Below are 21,435 nucleotides of genomic sequence, written 5' to 3' on the forward strand. Positions count from 1 at the left end.
ATGCGGTGTGCGGCGGCGGCGGTGGGAGCACTATGTTGGCAATCCAATGACACGCCCGACATTTGTCAACAGACCAGCTGCAGTGACTGCTTGGTTATGTTGTAATAAATTACAAGAGTATATGTTAGGGACTTTCCTTACTTTCGAGACTAAGGAATTTTCCCTATTTTAGGGATTTTTTAAGGGAAATTTTGGAACACCATTTTTCAGTGATTTTGCCTTCCCCCCAAAAAACCCTGGTTCTCCACAGGTCCCCAGGCTTGTTTTGGGGGGTAGATGGGGCTGGGGTGATTGAGGGGGAGAAGTAGTTATGCAGTTTTACTGATATGAGAAATTATCTATTATTTTCCAGCACTTCACCAACCCAACCTAACCTAATCCAATGCACTCCAGCCAAACCATACCCAACCCAACCCAAGAGTATCAAGACATCTCCACGTGGAATTGACCTTTCTTAAGAACATAAGAACATAAGAATGTAGGAGTCTGCAAGAGGCCGGTAGGCCTGTACAAGGCAGCTCCTGTGAATCTAACCCCACCTAATATCACTGTCCATGAATTTATCTAATCTATTTTTTAATGTGACAATTGTATTGGCACTCACCACATGACTGCTGAGCCCGTTCCACTCATCTACCATTCTGTTAGTAAACCAATTTTTGCCTATGTCCCTGTTGAATCTGAATTTATCCAGTTTAAACCCATTAATACATGTCCTACCCGGTTCTCTTACCATCAGAACCTTATTAATATCCCCCTTATTAAAGCCCTTCATCCATTTATAAACCTCTATCAAGTCACCTCGCATCCTTTGCCTTTCTAGAAAATGCAAGTTTAATTGTTTTAGTCTTTCCTCGTATGGCAAGTTTCTTAACCCCTGAATCATCTTAGTCATTCTTCTCTGAACCGATTCTAACAATTTGATATCCATCCTATAGTAAGGTGACCAGAACTGAACTGCATAATCAAGATGAGGTCCAACTAATGCTAAATATACATAGTTTGAAGAAGACTTTGGCGCTTCTGTTGTTTATGCTCCTTGAAATGAATCCCAGTACCCTGTTTGCTCGATTTCTAGCTTGAATGCACTGTACCCTTGGACGGAGATCAGAGCTCACTAGCACCCCTAAATCCCTCTCGCACCCAGACCTGCTTATGAGAGTGACATTTAACCCCCTTTAACTGCAAAAGTTTTCTCGGGAGATCCCCTGAACACAAGAGTCAGCTGAAAATGAACTTTGAAACTGAGAAAACATTATAAAAGGTGTTTAATAGAAAATTTTCTGGCACATCCTGCTGTGAAATTCGTTTCCTTCTAGGTTGTCGCATTTGGCTGGAATTCCAAGATTCCCCCCAAATTCCAACTTTTTGCTGGTGTGACGTACAGAAATAATAATATTATTGAAGAAAAGTTGCTCATTTTTATCATGATGGAGTCTGTAAAATATAGTTTATAATCTTTGACCCGGAAATTTACTGTCTACAGAGAGCCAAAGTTGCAGTGAAACTCAAAAATTTTTTTTTGTATTTTCAGAACTATTTTTTTTTTTTTTTTTTCCAAAATTGTTGTCTTAAAGTTTGGGGTGTGTGTTATACGCCGTGAAATACAGTATATGACGCCAGCGGCATCATCATCATTATGGGGTTAAGCAATAGTTATGTGAGGGGTTGTTCCTACCTACACTCAGGATATTGCACTTCCCTACATTGAATTCCATCTGCCATTTCTCAGCCCAGTCATACAGTCTGTTTAGTTCATCCTGGAGAATACTAGCGTCCTGATCCGACTCAATTACTCTACCGATCTTGGTATCATCAGTAAACTTACTGACATCACTACTAATTCCTGTATCTAAGTCATTGATATAAATGATGAACAACTGTGGACCTAATACTGAACCTTGTAGGACCCCACTCGTAACACAGCCCCAGTCAGATCTTTTACCATTGATTTGCACCATTTGCTTTCTATTGCTAAGCCACGCCCTGACCCAGTTCAAAACTTTACCCTCTACTCCGTGAGCCTGTAATTTAAGCAACAGTCAGTGGTGAGGAACTTTGTCAAACGCTTTACTAAAATCAAGATAAACTACATTATAATTTTCATCTGTCTACCGCCTCAAATACTTTATTGTAGAAGGACAAGAGATTGGTGAGGCATGACCTACCTTTCGTGAACCCTTTTGATCTCTCATTCTGTTTTTAGTGCAGGAGGCTTTTTGAAGGGAAAAAACAGGAATACATAAGATACCTGCAACTTGGTGGTATATGTTAAAGAGAACAGGATAAGATATTAAATTTATCTTATCTTCCAGCCTTTCTTGAGTGGGTACGATGCCAACAACATGCTGAGCGGCAAGATGAAGCTCGGCAAGGACACGCTGGCCACCCTGGAGGGCCACTGGGACGGCAAGATCACCCTCACGGACAGGAGGACGGGGGTGGGTACTGACACACACACGCACACACACACACAAAAAAAAAAAAAAAAATAGAATAGATAAATAAAAAAGAATGAAATAAATAGAAAAATAAAAGAAAGAATGAATGAATGAAAGAAACCACACAAACTTAAATAAATGCAACAATCTTTTCAAATAATAAAGCTACCCTTCATGATATCACAAGCACAACTGACAAAGAAACCACTCCTCTATTTCACTTTAAATTACCTTTCCCAAACCTAATTTTTTCCCTCTTATTCTGGCAAGGAGGAACTATACACACACACACACACACACTCACACACACACACACACACAAACACACACACACACACACACACACAAACACACACACACACACACACACACACACACACACACACACACACACACACACACACACACACACACACACACACACACACACACACACACACACACACACACACACACACACACACACACACACACACACAAGCTTAAATTACTGCAACAGTCACTTCTAATAATAATAAGTCTACCTTACATACTATCACAAGCACAAAAAACTCGGCCTCTATTCCACTCCAAATTACCTTTCCCAAACCTAATATTTTTCCCCTTACTCTGACCAGGAGGAGGAGCTGCTTTGGCACGCCACCCAAGAGGTCAAGACTCAGCGGCTGCAGCGCTTCACCGTGGGGATGGAGCACCAGGGAGAGTTTGAGTCCGAGAGGCTGTGGCAGTTTGTCTCGGCTGCTATAAAAAATGATGACCAGGTGAGACGCTTCCCATAGTATATCCCTTTTGAGTTGATGTTTCTTGCTGTGTTGTGTGTGAAGTGTTTTGTGCTCAGGTAGTCTACAGTGTGAGGTGTGAGAGTGTTCTGCTTCTCATACTGTATTAGCTCTGTAGTGTTAGCTTCTGGCTGTGCTGTGTGTGAGGTGTCTGGTGCTTCAGGATGTCTATAGTATGAGGACTAAGGTGCTGTTTTGCTTCTCATCCTGTATTAGCTCTGTAGTGTTAGTTTCTTGCTGTGTTGTGTGTGAGGTGTCTTGTGGCTTATAAAGTCTCCAATGTGAGGTGTAAGGTATTGTTTTGTTTCTCATACTGTGTTAGTCCTTTACAATTATTTTCTTGCTGTGTTCTGTATGGTGTGAGGTGCTGTTTATGAAGTCTAGGAGTATGGTACTGTTCTGTTTCTCATACTGTGTTAGTCCTTTACAATTATTTTCCTGCTGTGTTCTGTATGGTGTGAGGTGCTGTTTATGAAGTCTAGGAGTATGGTACTGTTCTGTTTCTCATACTGTGTTAGTCCTTTACAATTATTTTCCTGCTGTGTTCTGTGTGGGTTATGAGCCATCTTGCCCATACCCAAGGCTGCAGTGGCTGAGAGGAAGACCATCTGTTTCTCATGCTGTGTTAGTCCAGTACAGTTATTTTCCTGCTGTGTTGTGTATGCATTATGAGCCGTCTTGTCATCCCCCAGACTGCAGCGACGGAAGAGAAGACCATCCTGGAGGAGGCCCAGCGCAGCGCCGCCAACGAGCGCAAAGTCAAGTGTGATGAATGGATCCCCAAGTACTTCGGCCAGGTGAGTCGGCAACGGCTTCACAACATTTTATCTCTGTTAACACTAGAGGTGGGTAGAAGCTATTGTCTTATGGTGAGAAAAATGGGAAAAATCATTATCTGTTTAATGGCTTTTTTTTAATAGAGTTGGAGTGGGGGGTTTCAAGTGGACGAGAGCTCTTTTTTTCATGTACCTAGAGCCTTCATTTATAGAGAGTTAGAGTGCGAGTTTTCAAGTGGACCAAAGCTTTTTTTTTTTTTTTTTTTTTTCATGTAGATTCTGTCATTTATAGAGAGTTAGAGTGAGTGTTTTCAAGTGGACCAAAGCTCTTTTTTTTTTTTTCATGTAGATTCTGTCATTTATAGAGAGTTAGAGTGAGTGTTTTCAAGTGGACCAAAGCTCTTTTTTTTCATGTAGATTCTGTCATTTATAGAGAGTTAGAGTGAGTGTTTTCAAGTGGACCAAAGCTCTTTTTTTCATGTAGATTCTGTCATTTATAGAGAGTTAGAGTGAGAGTTTTCAAGTGGACCAAAGCTCTTTTTTTCATGTAGATTCTGTCATTTACGGAGAGTTAGAGTGGGAGTTTTCAAGTGGACCAAACATCTTTTTTCATGTAGATTCTGTCATTTATGGAGAGTTAGAGTGAGTGTTTTCAAGTGGACCAAACATCTTTTTTCATGTAGATTCTGTCATTTATGGAGAGTTAGAGTGAGTGTTTTCAAGTGGACCAAACATCTTTTTTCATGTAGATTCTGTCATTTATGGAGAGTTAGAGTGAGTGTTTTCAAGTGGACCAAACATCTTTTTTCATGTAGATTCTGTCATTTATAGAGAGTTAGAGTGGGAGTTTTCAAGTGGACCAAACATCTTTTTTCATGCAGATTGTCATTTACAGAGAGAGTGTATTTTCAAGTGTGTGTGGTGGTGAGAGGACCTTAATATCAGCACTTGCTCTTACTTTAAACTAGACAGAAGGAAATGACACATGTGGACCAGAGCTCTATTTTATTCTGTGTGTCGTTTATAGAGTTAACCCTCAGACGGCAGTGGGACTCTATATAGACGGACCAAAATTCAGTCAGTCAGTTTTGTATGGCAGAAATATAACAACACTTCCAGATTGTGGTAGAATCTATATGTAGATGATAATTAAAACACCTCTCATGCGGCATAACTGTATTTGAAACGGCGCACATAGATAGGGAGTCATGCGACACCCTTGGCCAGACTCGGTTTATTGCATATTACACTATTTTCATCCTTCTTCTATCCAATGATAGTGGATGTGACTCCCTTGCACCGTTAGAAGTAAAGTAGACAGACCCAACAAAAAATGAGTGTTCCCTCGCTCCTTTTAACACCCCGCACCTTTGGCCCGGGAGCACGGGCGCAAGAGAAGGGAGTCACTTCCCGGGCCGCAGGGTAGGGAAAGGGTGACGGGGAGGTGACGTCGAGCCACGCCAACCCAGCAGCCAATCAGCAGACAGTCTGGCGCCACGCCTACCCACCAGCCAATCAGCGGACAGTCTGGCGCCACACCTACCCGGCAGCCAATCAGCGGACAGTCTGGCTGGCTAAGGCATGACTCAGACAACAGAGTCCCTTCACACACGTTGTAATAGCTTGCTCTCTGTGACGCTACCGATTTTCTGAGTAAAGTAACGGATTTACATCATTTCGCGGCATAACACTATTGAAAAATAGTGCAACAGTGTCTGGCCTTCATTCTGGTGAGGCAAGTCCCGTGCCTGGCCCATCAGGAGGAGTGAGTGGAGATGTTGGTGTAAACTTTGTGTACGGCTTCTCCTCCCACCGTGATTTTTGTAAATCTCCTACTTGCTTTATGGATGATGATGTTGATGACCCAGATTATGTAGATGTAGGAAGTGATAGTGATCACTGAATTGTACTTGTTATAAGTTTCATTTAAAATAAATAACAAAGCTTGAAAAATAACTGAGTTACATGTGTTTGAAGGTTGCCAAACTTTTTTCTCTTTTTCTTTTTGGTGCGTGACTCACTTTCTACGTGCAGCGCTTTAGTTATGCTACGGTCCTAAGGTCGACAGTGACTATACATAGACCATTCATTTTGGGGGAGCTACTCTTCAGATATTGCTGCCATTTAAGGGTTAAAGTCTGTGTTCTAGTGAGTTAGAGTGAGTGTTTTCAAGTCCCTGTGTTGGCGGCAGGACCCCGTGGTGGGCGCCTACGTCTACAAACACTCGGATCTTCGGCCGTGGGACCCTCGCACGGACCTCTTCCAGTACGAACACAACTACATCATTGCCACCAAGACGAGACACAAGGCGCCCATGATCAGGACGGCCTCCATCGTAAGCGTCGACCCCAAGTGTGACGTTGGGGTGAGTGTTTGTTTTTGATTGCACTGGTTTTTTTTTCCTTGATTGGTAGAGGAGAAAGTTGGTGTGAATTTTCGGTTCCTTTCTCATTTTCTTTTCCTGTATTTCTTTTTCTGTCTTCCTTTTCTATCTTTTCCTCTTTTCTTTTCCTGTCTTCTTTTCCTGTCTTCTTTTTCCATCTTTCCTTTTCCATCTTTCCTTTTCCATCTTTCTTTTCCTCTTTTTTTTTCCTGTCTTTCCTTTCCTTTTCTATCTTTTCTTTTCCTCTTCTTTTCCTGTCTTTTCCCATCTTTTTTCTTTCTTTTTCTCTTTTCTTTTCTCATCTTTCTTTTCTTTTCCCATCTTCTTTTCCTATCTTTCTTTTCCTTTCTTTCTTTTCCTGTCTCTTTTCCTTCCCTGTCTTTCTTTCTGTGACTTTCTTTTCCTTTCTTTTGTTTCCATTCCTGTTTTTTCCTTTCCTATTCCTTTCTTTCCTCTCCTCACTTTCTTTTGATCGAACTTTCTTTGTTGTTTTAATGGTAAAGGAGAAAGTTGGTGTGAGGGTTGTGATCTTTTTTCTTTCTTTATTTGTTTATTTATTTATTTTTTGTATAAGTGAGACAGACCAAAGGCTAAACAAAAACATTAAATAAATACCTCCAACAACCTGCTGCTCTGAGAAAGAATAATTGGTGTGGTTTGGACTTTCCTCTTTATTTTCATTGTCTTTTTTTATACGAGACAGACTGAAGACAAAACAAAAACAAAAGTACCTCTCACAACATGCTGCTCCCAGAAAGGATACAGAAACAATGCCAAAGAAGCTTATTTATACACATTTTTTACTTTATTTTTATTAGCCAAGCCTATGTTAGTTAGCTATGTGAGTCAGTTTTAGAATGACCTTGTTCTCAGACTTCAAACCTCAAGACTTCATTTAGAATAGAATGAGGTTCTATTGGAGACAAACAGTACAGTAAGTAGCGGGCTCTTTTTTTTTTTTTTTTTTTATTGGTTTCTTTTTTTTACGCCCTTGCACTGTCTCCTCCGCTGTAAAAAAAATAATAATGATAAGACTGAATCCTAAGCTGGTCAGGAGGAAGGTGTTTTGCTGTCTTGAGGCGTGTTTGGTGTTGCTGCGGATGAGTACTTTTTAAGGAAGCTTTCAGGACCACTCAACAAGCAGCTCCAGGACCTCCTTTTCTCCCCCACAGGAGTTAGAGTGGTGCTGGTGTTATTTGGTGCTGGTGTTATTCGTGCTCTTCTTCTTGGCATTTTTTCCAGTAATGAATCTTTTTCCTTCAAACTGTCCAGCCGTCTCTTGGGCTTTGCATGACTCGCACGTTGGTTTTCTTGAGCTGTCTCGGTGGTTTGTGTCAGTGTGCAAGAGGTGTCAAGTGTGGTGTGTTGAACTGGGTGCAGCCTCCCCCCTGGTGATGTGGGGGCATGCCTGGCATCCACTGGGCTGTGGTCTGTGGTCTGTGTCTGCATCTGTATTTGTATCATTTCAGTAAAAAATCTAACAAGGGAAAAGGGCAAAAGGCTATGGCATTGTCTGCATTCCTTCTCCTCCCTTGACTATCACCCTGCCTCAAAACTCAGTAAGTTGATCTTGAGATCATATTAGACTATGCCAAGGCCATGGACATGGAGCCAGCCCAGACACTGACCACCCCTCAGTGGACGCCCGGCCTGACATCCTGTGGTGTGTGCAGGTGGTGCGTGTGTCGGGGATGGTGGAGGGCGTGCCCAGGCTGCGGGGGGTGTTTGATCGCAACGATGCAGAGGAGACCAGCTCTGGGGACCACGACGACCTGCAGGACGTGACGGACCACACGTTGGGCGGCAGCAGCGGCAGTGGCCCCTTGCGGCCCCTGGCCAGGCAGACCATTGGCCTCACACCAAGGTGAGTCTCACATTGTTGTGTTTGGAGAGTTTTCTTTACTTATATAATAATGTAAAGGTAAAATTGGGGCATATGCCATTAGCTGTGCATGGCCACAGTGCTCACCTCTGTCCCATTGGCCCTTGAGCCTGTGGTGGGGAAGAACCATTACCCCGGGACACAGGCCCAGTGTAACATGGTTTACTACAGTTTACCTTCCCCAGGTTTCCCAGGTACCCATTTATTGACCAACTTGAAAGGGTGGATGGACAGCTGGGTGGGCTGTGCACTGGCTGCCTGGGCTGGGATTCAAACCCAAGCCCACGGATCCATTGCTTAGCACACTAACCACTGCACGGTGGAGGTGCTAATTCACATGTACAACCTTGAAAGTGGCAGGCAAACTATATTTGTGGTGATGAAGGATAATTTTGTCCATGCCAGTGAGTGGATTCAAATGTTTCCCTGCTTTGTTCTTTATACTGACAAATAAAGAAATGAAAATTACATAATTTGTCACCAGATGGCCTAGTAACTCATTTTCATTGCTGGACCTAAGTTGAGATGTCTGTTGTATAATCTTTGGGGTGTTTTTGCATGATACATCACACTCAGTAGACTGCAGTGGGCTGGCCAGGCAGGAGTGAGAGGTGCCACACAACTCTTTATCACATGAGGCACACAGCCATGACTATACCCCGTGATTATCCATGTGATAGTTTTTCAAATTTTTCAAATGAAAAAGAACCAGACTTCTCAAAATTTTGTTACCATGTCAGGCATTGGTGTAATAAGCGCCTCCTTGACCCAGCACCTTGTGGTCCCCCTGACATGTGGTCTTTTCCTTCAGCCTGGTGGAGACCCTGAACAAGGTGTCGGTGGGCCAGGACGTCCTGGTGGCAGAGGTGAAGGGCATGAGGCAGGAGCTGGAGGGCCTGGCACGCCGCATCACCTCGCTCTCCTCCAGGCAGCAGCAGCAGCAGCGGGACAGGCCAGGCGAGGGCGGCATCCTCTCCTGGCAGTCCTGGTCCTCCGTGGTGGTGGCCGTCGTGCTCTACTCCTTCATCAAGTGGCTGGCCGAGCGCTTCTGGTCGTAGCCGCCGGGCCGGAGGTTGTTGGCCGACTCGTTGTTAAAGGTCATATTTATATATACATAAATATATAAATCATTATAAATATATACATATATACATAAAAGTATATTTATGCATTGGTTGGGAAGGCTAGTGTTGATAAGATGCCAGATTTGACAGTATAAACGTTGCCAATAATGAACACTGTTGTACATAGACCACCTGTTAATTTTGTAGCAGTAGTTCCCTCACACATTGTTATGAAGGGAAGAAAATTATTTATTGGGATAAAATTCCTAGCAAAGTAGGCATTCCATTCCTGATATAATTACTTCTCATAGAAGTAGTCACACTGAGAGAGCCCTTCAGACTTGATTCATTATTCACATAGAGTACTATCAAAAGAGTTTCTGCCTTATGCTACATCTGTAAGTACCACCTTACAGTCCTCATTGCACACTGTGTTGTTTTGCTGCCTCTGAGGCGCTGAGCCATAGAGTGGTCACAGAGTCTGCTTGCCTTGCCTGCCCTGCCTGAACTGACGGACAGCCAGAGTGACAGTGTGCCGCCCGGGGACTGTAGGAGAGGTCAAGGTGGACAGGAAACCACGTGGAGAGAGGAAATTTTAGCCTTTGCTGGGACAGGATGGGGCACACTTGACAGAAGAGGGAGAAGTGGACAACACTTGCTATGCAGTGGACTGATAATGGCTGATGATGCTTGAACTGAGAGATGGAAGGACAGGACACAAAGTAGTAAGTTTTAAGTCTGTGTGGCCATTTTGAGGCTTGTGGAGAGGCAGGCAAGGCAGCAGACATCCTTCTTTCACTCTGTGACATGTTTGATTTAACTGTTGTTTACTCTACTCTTATAATAGACATTCCCTTTCCTGTATGTAGAGAGTAAGATAATCTCACGTTGATTGAACCTCAAATGTAGGATGTTCAATGGAGCACAGTTCATCCTTCTTTTCAATTGCTCACCATATAATTTTTCCTCCCCTCACACACATGCATTTTGCTCGCCCTCAGCTGCACCTCATAGAGTTGTTTTCCTCCCTCCCTCCCTCACATGCATCAGCTGAGCCTTGATTGCAGAAGGCTCAGCTCATCACCTCTCATCCTCATTCTGACTGCACATCACATAACTGTTTCCTCCCCCACACACATGCACCCATCCTGCTTACCCCCAACAGTGTGTACCTCTCACATTACTTGTCTCGGTTGTCCATTGCATTGTTTTTCCTCACCTCACTCACACATGCGCATGTCTTGCCTACCATGAATCACACACACCCTTATCTTCCTTTTCCCAAGTGCTCATGTTATTGTTTTTTGTTTACACACGCAAACACAAACATAAAAACACACACACACACACACACACACACACACTAAGTGAACTAAGTGACTAAGTGAAGAAATAGTATTGGTGAAGAGTGTGCAAAGCTTCAAGGAAAAGTTGGATAATTGTAGATACGGAGACAGGACCACACGAGCGTAAGCCTAGGCCCTGTAAAATTACAACTAGGTAAATACTCACACACACACACACACACACACACACACACACACACACACACAGTTATATGAGGCTGTTTGCAGATGATGCGAAACTGCTGAGACATATGAGAAACAATAAAGACTGTGAAATTCTGCAAGAGGATCTGAATAAGATTTGGGACTGGAGTGTGAAATGGAAGATGGAATTCAATGTGAAGAAATGTCATGTAATGGAAATGGGAAAGAGTGAAGGGAGACCAAAATGGACATATAAAATGGGAGATGGAGAAATATTAAAAAAAGTTAAAGAAGAGAGAGATCTGGGAGTGACAATACAGGATAATCAGCAGCCTGAGTCATGTTAATAGGATATTCGGTGATACGTATAGAATGGTAAGAAATATGAGATTATCATTTCACTACATGGATAAGGATATGATGAAAAAGATAATAACCACCATGATTAGACCAAAATTGGAATATGCGGAAACTGTGTGGTCTCCCCATAAGAAGAAACACATAAAAAACTAGAAAGAATACAAAGGATGGCAATGAAAATTGTTCCAGAACTGGAGGGATTGTCATATGAAGAAAGGTTAAAGGAAATGGATCTACCAATACTGGAACAAAGAAGAGAAAGGGGAGACCTAATACAAATATATAAATTATTGATCAAAATGGAAGAAGTAGACAATGAGGAGTTACTACTAAGAGAAGGAAGAAACGTCAGAAACACACGAGGACACAGTAAAAAATTGAGGAAAGGAAGATGCTTGAGAGACATAAAGAAATACAGCTCCCTGCAAAGAAACATGGAGGTTTGGAACAGACTGAGTGAGGGAGTAGTATTGGCAAAGAGTGTGCACAACTTTAAGGAAAAACTGGACAAATACAGATATGGAGACGGGACCACACGAGCGTAAGCCCAGGCCCTGTAAATCTACAACTAGGTAAACACACACACACACACACACACACACACACACACACACACACACACACACACACACACACACACACACATATATATAATGAACTGCAACTGTAGGATATTCACGCATCTTGCTTACTCCAAATGCACCTCTTGTCTTCTATATTTTAATTTCTCTGTAATATTTTTCTCCTCACACTCATATACACAAACACACACACATGCACACATACACACATCTTGCTCACCCCTCACCCACCACCTGCCTGTCACCATCACCACCATCATCATCATCAGCATCATCACTGTCACCTCCCAGTAGCTAGCGTGTACCTCAGACCAAGTAGTGAGTCACCGAGTAGGTTCCGCCTTTAACACACACAGGTAGTCTTTATCTACTACTACTACTAGGTTTGTATTCTTTATATAACATGTAAGGTATTAAGCTAAGGCCGTTTTTGGAAGGTTCTTGAATCCCGTGAGGCCTGAGTTTAGGTCTGAACTTGTGTGTGTGTGTGTGTTGTGTGTGAAGTGTTTGAAGATTTTGTGCTTTTGTTGATGATTTTATGATGCATTTTGTCTTTTTTCTGCAGTTTTTTGGTGTAAATTGTGGACCAGAACGTAGGGTAAAGTTTGCCATTTTGAGAAGAGGTGTTTTGTTGTTGTTAGATAAGGTTATGAGGTGGACATGAGAGCAGATACTAATTGAGTAAGGTTTTCTGGATGAAAGCAAGACCAGGAGTTATTTGATAAGGTGATGAGGGTGAACATGAGAGGGAGTACAAGTCGAGTAAGGTTTTATGGATGAAAGCAAGACCAGGAGTTATTTGATAAGGTGATGAGGGTGAACATGAGAGGGAGTACAAGTCGAGTAAGGTTTTATGGATGAAAGCAAGACCAGGAGTTATTTGATAAGGTGATGAGGGTGAACATGAGAGGGAGTACAAGTCGAGTAAGGTTTTATGGATGAAAGCAAGACCAGGAGTTATTTGATAAGGTGATGAGGGTGAACATGAGAGGGAGTACAAGTCGAGTAAGGTTTTATGGATGAACGCAAGAGGAGTTAGTTTTGCATGGACAAGAAACCCTCCATTTAATGAACTAGATGGGAAAACGTCAAGTTGTTATATCCGAAAGTACATTACATCTAAAGGCATGAATAGGTGCTAGGTACTTTATAACTTTTCTCATGAGCATCAGGTATTTAAAATCTCTGGCCTTGGACATCATTAGAGCACGGAGAGCAATTGTAGAGGCTAGGGATGGTGTGTAAAGCCATACTGTAATACAAAAAGAGGGTTGATGTAAGGAAATGCATGGAAGACCTCAGCAATTTATTCAGTTTATTGATGCTGCATTTAGGATATCGCTGGAGTGATTTTGTGTCAAACCGACCACTATTTCGTGAGACTGATTCAACATGTATAACCTGCATAGTCCGTCAATGCCAACTCCGGCTACATGGGCAGGTAACACGCTACCCAGAAGTTGACTCTGCTCATTGGGTTGTTCCTGTAAGAGACAAGAGACAATCCTGAGTGAAGGGGGCTAAGGGTATGCCCACAGAGTTCATGGCTTGAGCAAGTTGATAGATCCTACCAGGAGGTACTTAAGAGGAGACTCGCCCAGAGGAACCCCCTGAGTTTGGCGTTGTAGGGTGGGTGAGGCGTCACACTCCCCGGTGTATGCCCAGTTGATTGTTTGATGCTGTCTCGTGTCTCAGTGTGTGGCCCGCAGCACGCCATTGTTTTAGTTTGGTGGCGCTGTGCATCCCTAACATTATCAGACATTTAGTTCCCCATGCTTCAAAATGTTTGTTGTGGATCAATATATTGGTTTTTATTAAACTGAGGGTTGACTGTTGGCAAGGTAAGATTTTAAGTGTGTATGGAGAGCTGTAATAAGTAGGATAAGGTTTTATGAATGAGCACAAGAGGGGAAGTTCATTTTCCATATGAACCATGAATTATACTTTCAGAAGAGGTACGCGGACACTGGTAAGAAGTAAGGCTAAAGTTTTTTGGAAAATTAGGCGTGGAGGACACTGAGGCCTTTTTTCTGAAGTGAAGGAAGCAGTTCACGGGCAAAAAAACAAAACAAGTCGTATAAAAATAAATTGAACTAAGCAAACTGAAGAGAGACTAGTTTTGGATGGAAATGTGTCTTGATATTCCCCTCTTGAAAGAGTTCATGTTGTAGTCAGGAGGAAATACAGACGAAGGAGGGCTGTTCCAGAGTTTACCAGCGAAAGGGAATCAAGGGAATCAATTGGTTTCCTAAGGAGAGATAAGATTGCTACTGTGGCATGTCCAGCAGTGTGGAGTGAAGACAGATGGGTGGACTCATAACACCCTTGCCTCCATTACTCAGCCCTCCTTTGGTATTGCATCCAGGGGAGGAGACACGCTTCTGTATGAGGCGTCCAGACCCAAAGGGGCATCCACGCCATTTGTACGTTTTTGAGTTACAGGTAGTGTCATATTTTAAACTCGGTCTTTGCACTATTGTAAAGCTTTTTATATCCCCTGTGAAAAAAATCTCTGTGAGAATGTTGTTATGGAGTGATGTTGAGTGATTCTGCAAAACCTGTTGACTGACACCAGGTTGTAAGGCTTGAGCAGGTGAAAGGAAGAGAGGAAAGGAGGGAGGGAGGGAGTAATGAAATTGGTCATGACAAAGTGATAAAGGAAAGGTGTTCAGTTGGCAGCCAATGATTGGTGACTTGATTTATGACAGACTGAGTGAGGGAAGGAGTTGGTGAGGTGACTGTCCATTGATTCACAGTCATAGTGATTATTCATTGTTGCTTTGTCAATATCTTTATAGTGTGTGTGTGTGTGTGTGTATTGTGTTGTGTTTTGTGGTGACTCTATTTGTTGCTGTGTAATGAGTTGAGTTGTTTGTTTTCTGTCTTCTTTGATTGATGGTTAATTTCATTTTCTTGAGGAATTTTTTTAATTACATTCTTTTCCATTATTGGCTGTTACTGGAAAGGTTGGTTACTGGAGTGTGTGTGTGTGTGTGTGTGTGTGTGTGTGTGTGTGTGTGTGTGTGTGTGTGTGTGTGTGTGTTGTTTTGTACTGTTGCTGTGTTAAAATATTGTGACTGAAACCACATGATCTGATGTACAAAAAAGAAAAAAAGTTGATTAAAACAGGTATATATATATATATATATATATATATATATATATATATATATATATATATATATATATATATATATATATATATATATATATATATATATATATATATATATATATATATATATATATATATATATATATATATATATATATATATATATATATATATATATATATATATATATATACATACCCACTTGCAGACACACAAGCAGACATACCCAGATGCAGAAACCTAATACAAAGCTACATGTATGTGAGGAACAGCACAGTGAAACAGGAACTTAACGATAGAAAAGAAAACAAGAAAACATGTATAAAAGCTTTTTCCTATTTCTAAGGCAACAAACAGCTCACCTTTTTGCACATGCTCAGTAAGTAGTCAGATTTTCGCACACCTGTCGTAGCGTATTTATTTATTCACTGTTTTGGTCGCCTCTCCCTCTTTTTGATGTCCCTTGCTCTGTGCTCTCCAATGTTATATATATGATACTGGTTGTATCTTAGAATTAAAGTGATGATAAACACACAGCATCGTCGCACCGTCAGGCTGCCTGAAGGAGGTCTTGGATGTTCTTTTCTTTCTTTATTTATTTTTACAAGGCAATGAGACAGACACACTAACGTTGGATTGTCAAGGTGCCATTGGAGGTGTATGTATGCAATAGTAGTAACGTACTTCTCTTGTCATTTTTATATAACTTATTATTATGTTTCAACAAAAAGATATACATAACAGTGCAATGTTATGCTGCTGGTATGGTTGTAGGCAGCGTTTCTTTGTATTTTATTTCATGTATTTATTTGTTATTATTTAGAGACAAAATGAAGCAAAACATCACAAGGTCAAGCTGAATGGAGAGTTGTAAGCAGGAGTTCCCAGCCTGTTATTTTATTTATTTATTTGTTTTTTTCTTTAGCTCTGGTGGGACAGCTCTCAGCCATCTTTTATCTAGTCTCAACACAGTGTACATGAGTGACTCCCAGAGTAAAGCTACGCCCCAGAACAACAATTCAGTAAAAGTCTGTTAATTCACACTTTTTTTCAATAGTTTCCTGCATTCTAAATTCCACACGGCCGTTTATTTGAAACTTCTCAACTTCCAGAGATCGGACTTATGAGAGACTATGATTTCCCAGTTGCATGAATCTGAACAAGATGGATTTTCTGACCAATGGAATTCAGATTAACGGACTTTTATACCGCAGTTATGCATACCTGTAGACATGTGAGGTACTGAGTGACTAAGGGAAGGCAAGACGAATAAGCCCCTCCCTTATTTTCTATTTCACAGCACGCGCATAAGACAAAAGCAAATTATAGAGCGCTACACTTACATGCATCGCTACTCGGATCTCAAAGGGTAAAGCTATCAAAAGGACTCCTGTACCACCTCCCTCCCTCCCTCCCTTCTCCTCCTCTTCACCCTTCACCATAAGATTGTTTTGTTTAGTGTTCGTGCAATGTTGTGTTGGCTTCCACATATCAAATACTGTATTCTTGGCCTGTACAGTAAACCAAACATACAGGGTTGTAGCAGGGAAGAAGAGGAGGAGGTGATGTGCAGCTAGGAAGAGGAGGGAGAAGGAAGAATATGGAAAAAAGGGAAGGAAGGATAAGAAAAAGGGAGGATATGAAAAGAAAAAAAGGAAGGAAAGATAGAAAGGAGAAGAGTAAGAGGAGGAGGAGGAGGATAGATGAAGAAAGGAAGGTGAAGTAGAATATGGAAAGAAAGGAGGGAAGGAAGGAATAATGAATAGCCTCTTGGTGCTGGGAGAGAGAAAGGAGACTGGAAGAGAAAGAATAGGAGGAGGAGGAGGAGAAAGATGAATGGAGAAAGGAAGGAGAAGTAGGATATGGAAAGAAGGAAAAAGGAAAAAAAGAAAGGATGGAAGGAGGGATAATAGTGAATAACCTCTTGGTGCTGGGAGAGAGAAAGGAAAGAGGAAAGTTGACGAGAATGAAGAGAAGGAAGATGAATGGAGAAAGGAAGGAGATTTAGGAAAAAGGGAATAAAGGAAGGAGGGAAGGAAGTATATGAATAGCCTCTTGGTGCTGGGAGAGAGAAAACAGAGGAAGAGAGTGGGAGAGAAGGAAGAGGAAGGGGCATTTGGGGTGTAGGGCGTAGATAGTAGTTGTTGTTGTTGTGGTGGTGATGTAGGTTGTAAGGACAGAAGCAGCACCAGACTGTCTTTGATGCACCCAGAAACACAGCATTCACTAGGGCAGGAATTCTGAATGACACGGGTGATGTTTGCATATGTATCCGTAGGCACCATTCCAGCTTACTGTATAGACTAGTGTAAGAGTTGCTGACAGGTAAAGTTCGGAGCATATTTACGCTATAGCTGTGCGTGGCCTCAGTGCTCATCTCGGTGTCATTATCCCTTGAGTCTGTAAAAGTTGATCTCACACGACTAGAGAATAAGCTCAGCACTGAAGAAAAATGGTATCCGTATTAAAAGCAAACCCTGATCTTGACCACATAAGAAAAATAAGATCACAAAGACATTTACACGAGTATTATGGTAGTACACATATCAGGGGTGAAAGGGGGGAAGGGAAAAAACTGAGCCGAGGCATAGAAGTGAAACCTTTTGTCAAAATAATGAATGTTTATCCATTTATATTTTGATGGTTGATTTTCGTACCCCCCCCCCGTTCAACTTTCCTGAGCACGGTGGACCCTCTGTTTAACGTGACTAAGTACCAAAGAAATCTGAGCAAAATGGAGATGTTATTACAATGAGATTTACTGATTTTGGAGTGGTGGGACTTTTTTTTTTTTTTTGTGTGTGTGTGTGTGTAGTATCAGCCCAAGGACCCATGATAAAGAAATTCTTCATAAAAAATATTCTCAATGGAGGGTCTACTGTACTGTCATTTTTATTTTTAGTTCAGATTGGTTTCATTTACACTCTGATATCTTGTCTCCCACTCAATCAACTGCTCTTCTGTTATCATAAATGTATTCTACTAACCTTCAAACCTCCCAGAAATCAATAGGAAAGAGTGTAGAGATAAAAAACTGCAAAAATAGCTATACTTATATGGCAACAGATGAGCAGTTGGTTATGTAGGGGAACAAGATATTGCCATGTTAATATTACCTATCTATTTTTTTTTTTTATATGGATACTAATGGGGCTGGTTCTATGTAGAGAGGGCAGCACTGTGCACACTTATCTCTGTGTCTAAAGCTAGTGACTTACTGACTGGGGGATCAACGAGCAGTGCTTCCCTCTCCTGGCAGGCAGCTTTGAGCATCCCAGAGTGTCAAGGTGCGGATGTACTCATGAACATACCCTAAGATCAAAATTACTGCCCTATTAGATGTTTTATACAGTGGATGTACTACTACTACAAATAATAATAATAATGATAACTTGTAAACACCAGTTGTTGTAATAATAAGATGCATCAGTTTGTGTATTCCAGTTGTTTGATGACGAGCAACATAAATGAGAAACTGACTTTCTTCTAGAACACTATTTCAGTTATACTGCAACATAAGTTTCTATCAGCCTTTCCTTCCTTTACATGTTTTGACACAGTGTGTAATCAGTAAGTGCCAATACAAAAACAAAATGTTACCCATTGCAACAAGTTTCTTCTGGCAGTGCTCTGTTTTTGTGTTTCTTTCAAAATACTGATTCTAGCAAATATATTCTTTTTGACAATTGCAACACAGGTTTATATTTATCAATGCTTTTCTTTTTACATAGTTTGGCAATTAGTACAGTATTGTCATTGCAGTGAGCTAAAATAGAGAATTTTTTGCATTGGCTGTTAGCAGGTCTCAGTGTAGTGCAGCTGATGTGCCTGATGGGCGAGCCTCCCATAACTCATTGTGCAAGTGGGGTACCTCATTGGCTGACTGGTTAAGGAGTGGCTCTCCCATCTCGCTGGTCGCGGGTTCGATCCCCGGCGCCGGCAAAACCTTTCCTTGTTTGGATTAATCCCTCGTGTATTTTGTTACACTTGGTGGTCATATGGGAGTGAAGAAAAGGGTTAATTCAGGGGCATTATATCAGTCATGTACTGTTTATCACAATATGTGGAAACTTAGTATTGGTGAATATAACTAATGTTTGTTGAAATACTATTTTGTTTTATGTTAGCCATTGCTTCTCAACATAATTTGATACAGAAAACATTAATTTAGATCACTGAGACATCAAATTGTATCAGACATTGCTTTTTAATATCACTGGGTAAAAAAAACTTTTTTAGCTCGCTGAAACATCAAAATATATCAGCCATTGCTTTCTAATGTAATTTGATACACACACATTATTGTACACATTATTTTAGCTCATTGAAACATCAAAACTATACCAGTCATAGCTTATTCTAATTGCTGAATGTTTTTTTGTCAAATTATACATTACACTTAGAAATACTAATGAAAGCATTATTGAGCTCATTGCAACACTGGGAATGTGATGGATGTCGAAGGCAGTGTGTGTAGAGTTGTCAGTATTGACCATCTCACAGGGAGGCAGTGCAGCTCTGGAGTAAGATCCCCATAGAAGTATTAGGGTGAGGTGGGCTCAGCACCACCTGGCTCACCCTTCCCAGTATAGGGTGTGTTGGTCAGTATGGACATGCCCGTTGACTTAGTATTCACATAAGGATAAAAACTACAGTAAAAGTTTGTGACTCTAATTTTTACATACTTTATTACTTGCACTCTAGATTTTAATATTTCATGATTATAATTTCATTCCCTTAAGAATTTGGCCTTTTTTTTTTTACATAATATCCTGCCTCAGTTAAAGAGTGCAAGCCATTAAATGTTTGTATCAGTGGAATTCAGACTAAGGAGCTTTTCACCCACTCAAGGAAATCATGAAATACCTTCAAAATAAAGAATGAAAACCTTATTTTGACAGTCGTTGATGTTCATGCCTCCGCTCAATTTTACAGAATAATTTGTGTCCATATTTGCTGAGTGACTCAAGAGGTGTGGACAGATTGATGAGCAGAACCTACAGACTTTTAAGACAGACATACAACATTCCAGTTCTTCTCGTGTGGTGTGGAGAGCACGCCGGCAGCTCCAGGCAGAGTATTAGGGTTACAGCGTGGCTTGGGCCTGTCTGAGACCTGTGCCAACCAACTACTGTACATATTGTATTTGTCGTGGTGGCTTGTGAGGTTGGCCGAGGGGCTAAGTATTACTGAACCAAGTGCAATATGTCGCTGCCAGTGTCGAGTGTCGAGTGAGAGAGACTAGAGAATAAAGTTACCCCCATAAGGTGCATAGCAAGCCTCACTATTTATACCCGTCATGCTACCTTCCCTGCCGGAGAAGTAGTACTGTGCTGTATTTATTACTTATGATCTGTTACTGTAGTTGCTCTAGTAGTAGCGTACACGCGTTTTTCTGTGCCGTATAAAGTTCATCGTGACTGCAGGTTTGTTTTACTTTTAAGGCTGAGGTAAAAAAATATGTTCTTTGTTCTTCCTTGTGAAAATTTAAATCTATTTCTGTACAGAATTTGGTAAAGTATATAATACAAATGACTGACCATTGTGCAGTGTGTCATTACCTGGTGGGGGGGTGCTCAACAGGGGACTCTTAAGGTACATAAGTAGTAGGCACATGCCTTTTGATGACAATTTTAAATTACCCTTTATATATATGCAGTCAACTGTGTTAAAATTAGTAGAAAATAACCAGTTACAATGTCTGGCTGTCTATCTGTTTTGCTAATCTATCTCCTCGAAAATAAAAATAAAATAAAAATGTAGGTAAGAAGTCAGTGCTAAATGGGTTATTTTATATCTTCATTTTTTTTTTTTTTTTTTTTTCCCCCCGAGGTAAATATTGACACTGAACAGAATGATATACATACAAGAATGAATAAAAAAAATACATATTTGAACATCTTGTGGAATACCTTTGCAATGCAAACATGCCCAGGTGGTTTTAGTCATCTGCTGGCTTAGTTTACCTTGTTAACATGTTATTCTTGCTGAGAGAAGCTGTAAGTCATATGAGAATGTATCTGCTTCATTCAGAGGGCTCTGGCATTAAATGGATGCAAGTAGTAGTAATAAGCAGTCTGCTGAGCATCAGGAAAAGGTGGGCATTTTTTTCTGCCCAACTGCATATATATGGGGGTCTTGTCATGGAAGTTGGCAGGAAAAAGACGCATGGTGCATGCATGTCTGCGGATGGGCGTTTTGGGGGCTGTTTTTACTGAAAGGGTTGAATTTTGAGGCTTGTTATAATTAAAAATAAATAACATTCGCGGGGTTATATAGAAGAGGACACGGACCTTCACGCGTAGCGAATTTCAGCGAATGTTTGGCGCGCCCCCCAAAAAGAAAACCTATCTTTAAACAGCAACTTTACACAAGCTAGATGATGAATTGCTTATGATACTTTATGCTGCTTTATCCATGTATACATTGTCCTTTTCTAAGGAACGGCCATCGTCCGCGGAGGGATCATGATCGAATGTTTGGAGTGGCGCCACAAAAAATCCTCTGGGGCCGCTTTTGTACAGTTTTGGGAAAATCCGCGGATTATTTGCTAATCCGTGAATA

The 21,435-nt window shown here is 41.2% G+C and overlaps 1 protein-coding gene across 14 annotated transcripts in view; it reads left to right on the forward strand.

The window, feature by feature from the left end:
* LOC126995828 (oxysterol-binding protein-related protein 8-like) overlaps positions 1–20,415 on the forward strand; it is a 137,096-nt gene extending 116,681 nt beyond the window's left edge. For 12 of the 14 annotated variants that reach the window (XM_050855676.1, XM_050855677.1, XM_050855688.1 and 9 more), the window contains 6 exons: positions 2,316–2,441; positions 3,059–3,202; positions 3,913–4,017; positions 6,188–6,361; positions 8,053–8,243; positions 9,073–20,415. In XM_050855676.1, the coding sequence (XP_050711633.1) occupies positions 2,316–2,441; positions 3,059–3,202; positions 3,913–4,017; positions 6,188–6,361; positions 8,053–8,243; positions 9,073–9,319 (987 nt within the window). In that variant the 3' untranslated portion in view covers positions 9,320–20,415. The remainder of the gene's footprint in view (positions 1–2,315; positions 2,442–3,058; positions 3,203–3,912; positions 4,018–6,187; positions 6,362–8,052; positions 8,244–9,072) is intronic. The other 2 variants (XR_007750740.1, XM_050855679.1) reach the window with 2 other exon arrangements.
* Positions 20,416–21,435: the final 1,020 nt, after the last annotated feature.

Source organism: Eriocheir sinensis, chromosome 9 (assembly GCF_024679095.1).
Source record: "Eriocheir sinensis breed Jianghai 21 chromosome 9, ASM2467909v1, whole genome shotgun sequence".
In the NCBI taxonomy this organism is placed as follows: Eukaryota; Metazoa; Arthropoda; class Malacostraca; order Decapoda; family Varunidae; genus Eriocheir; species Eriocheir sinensis.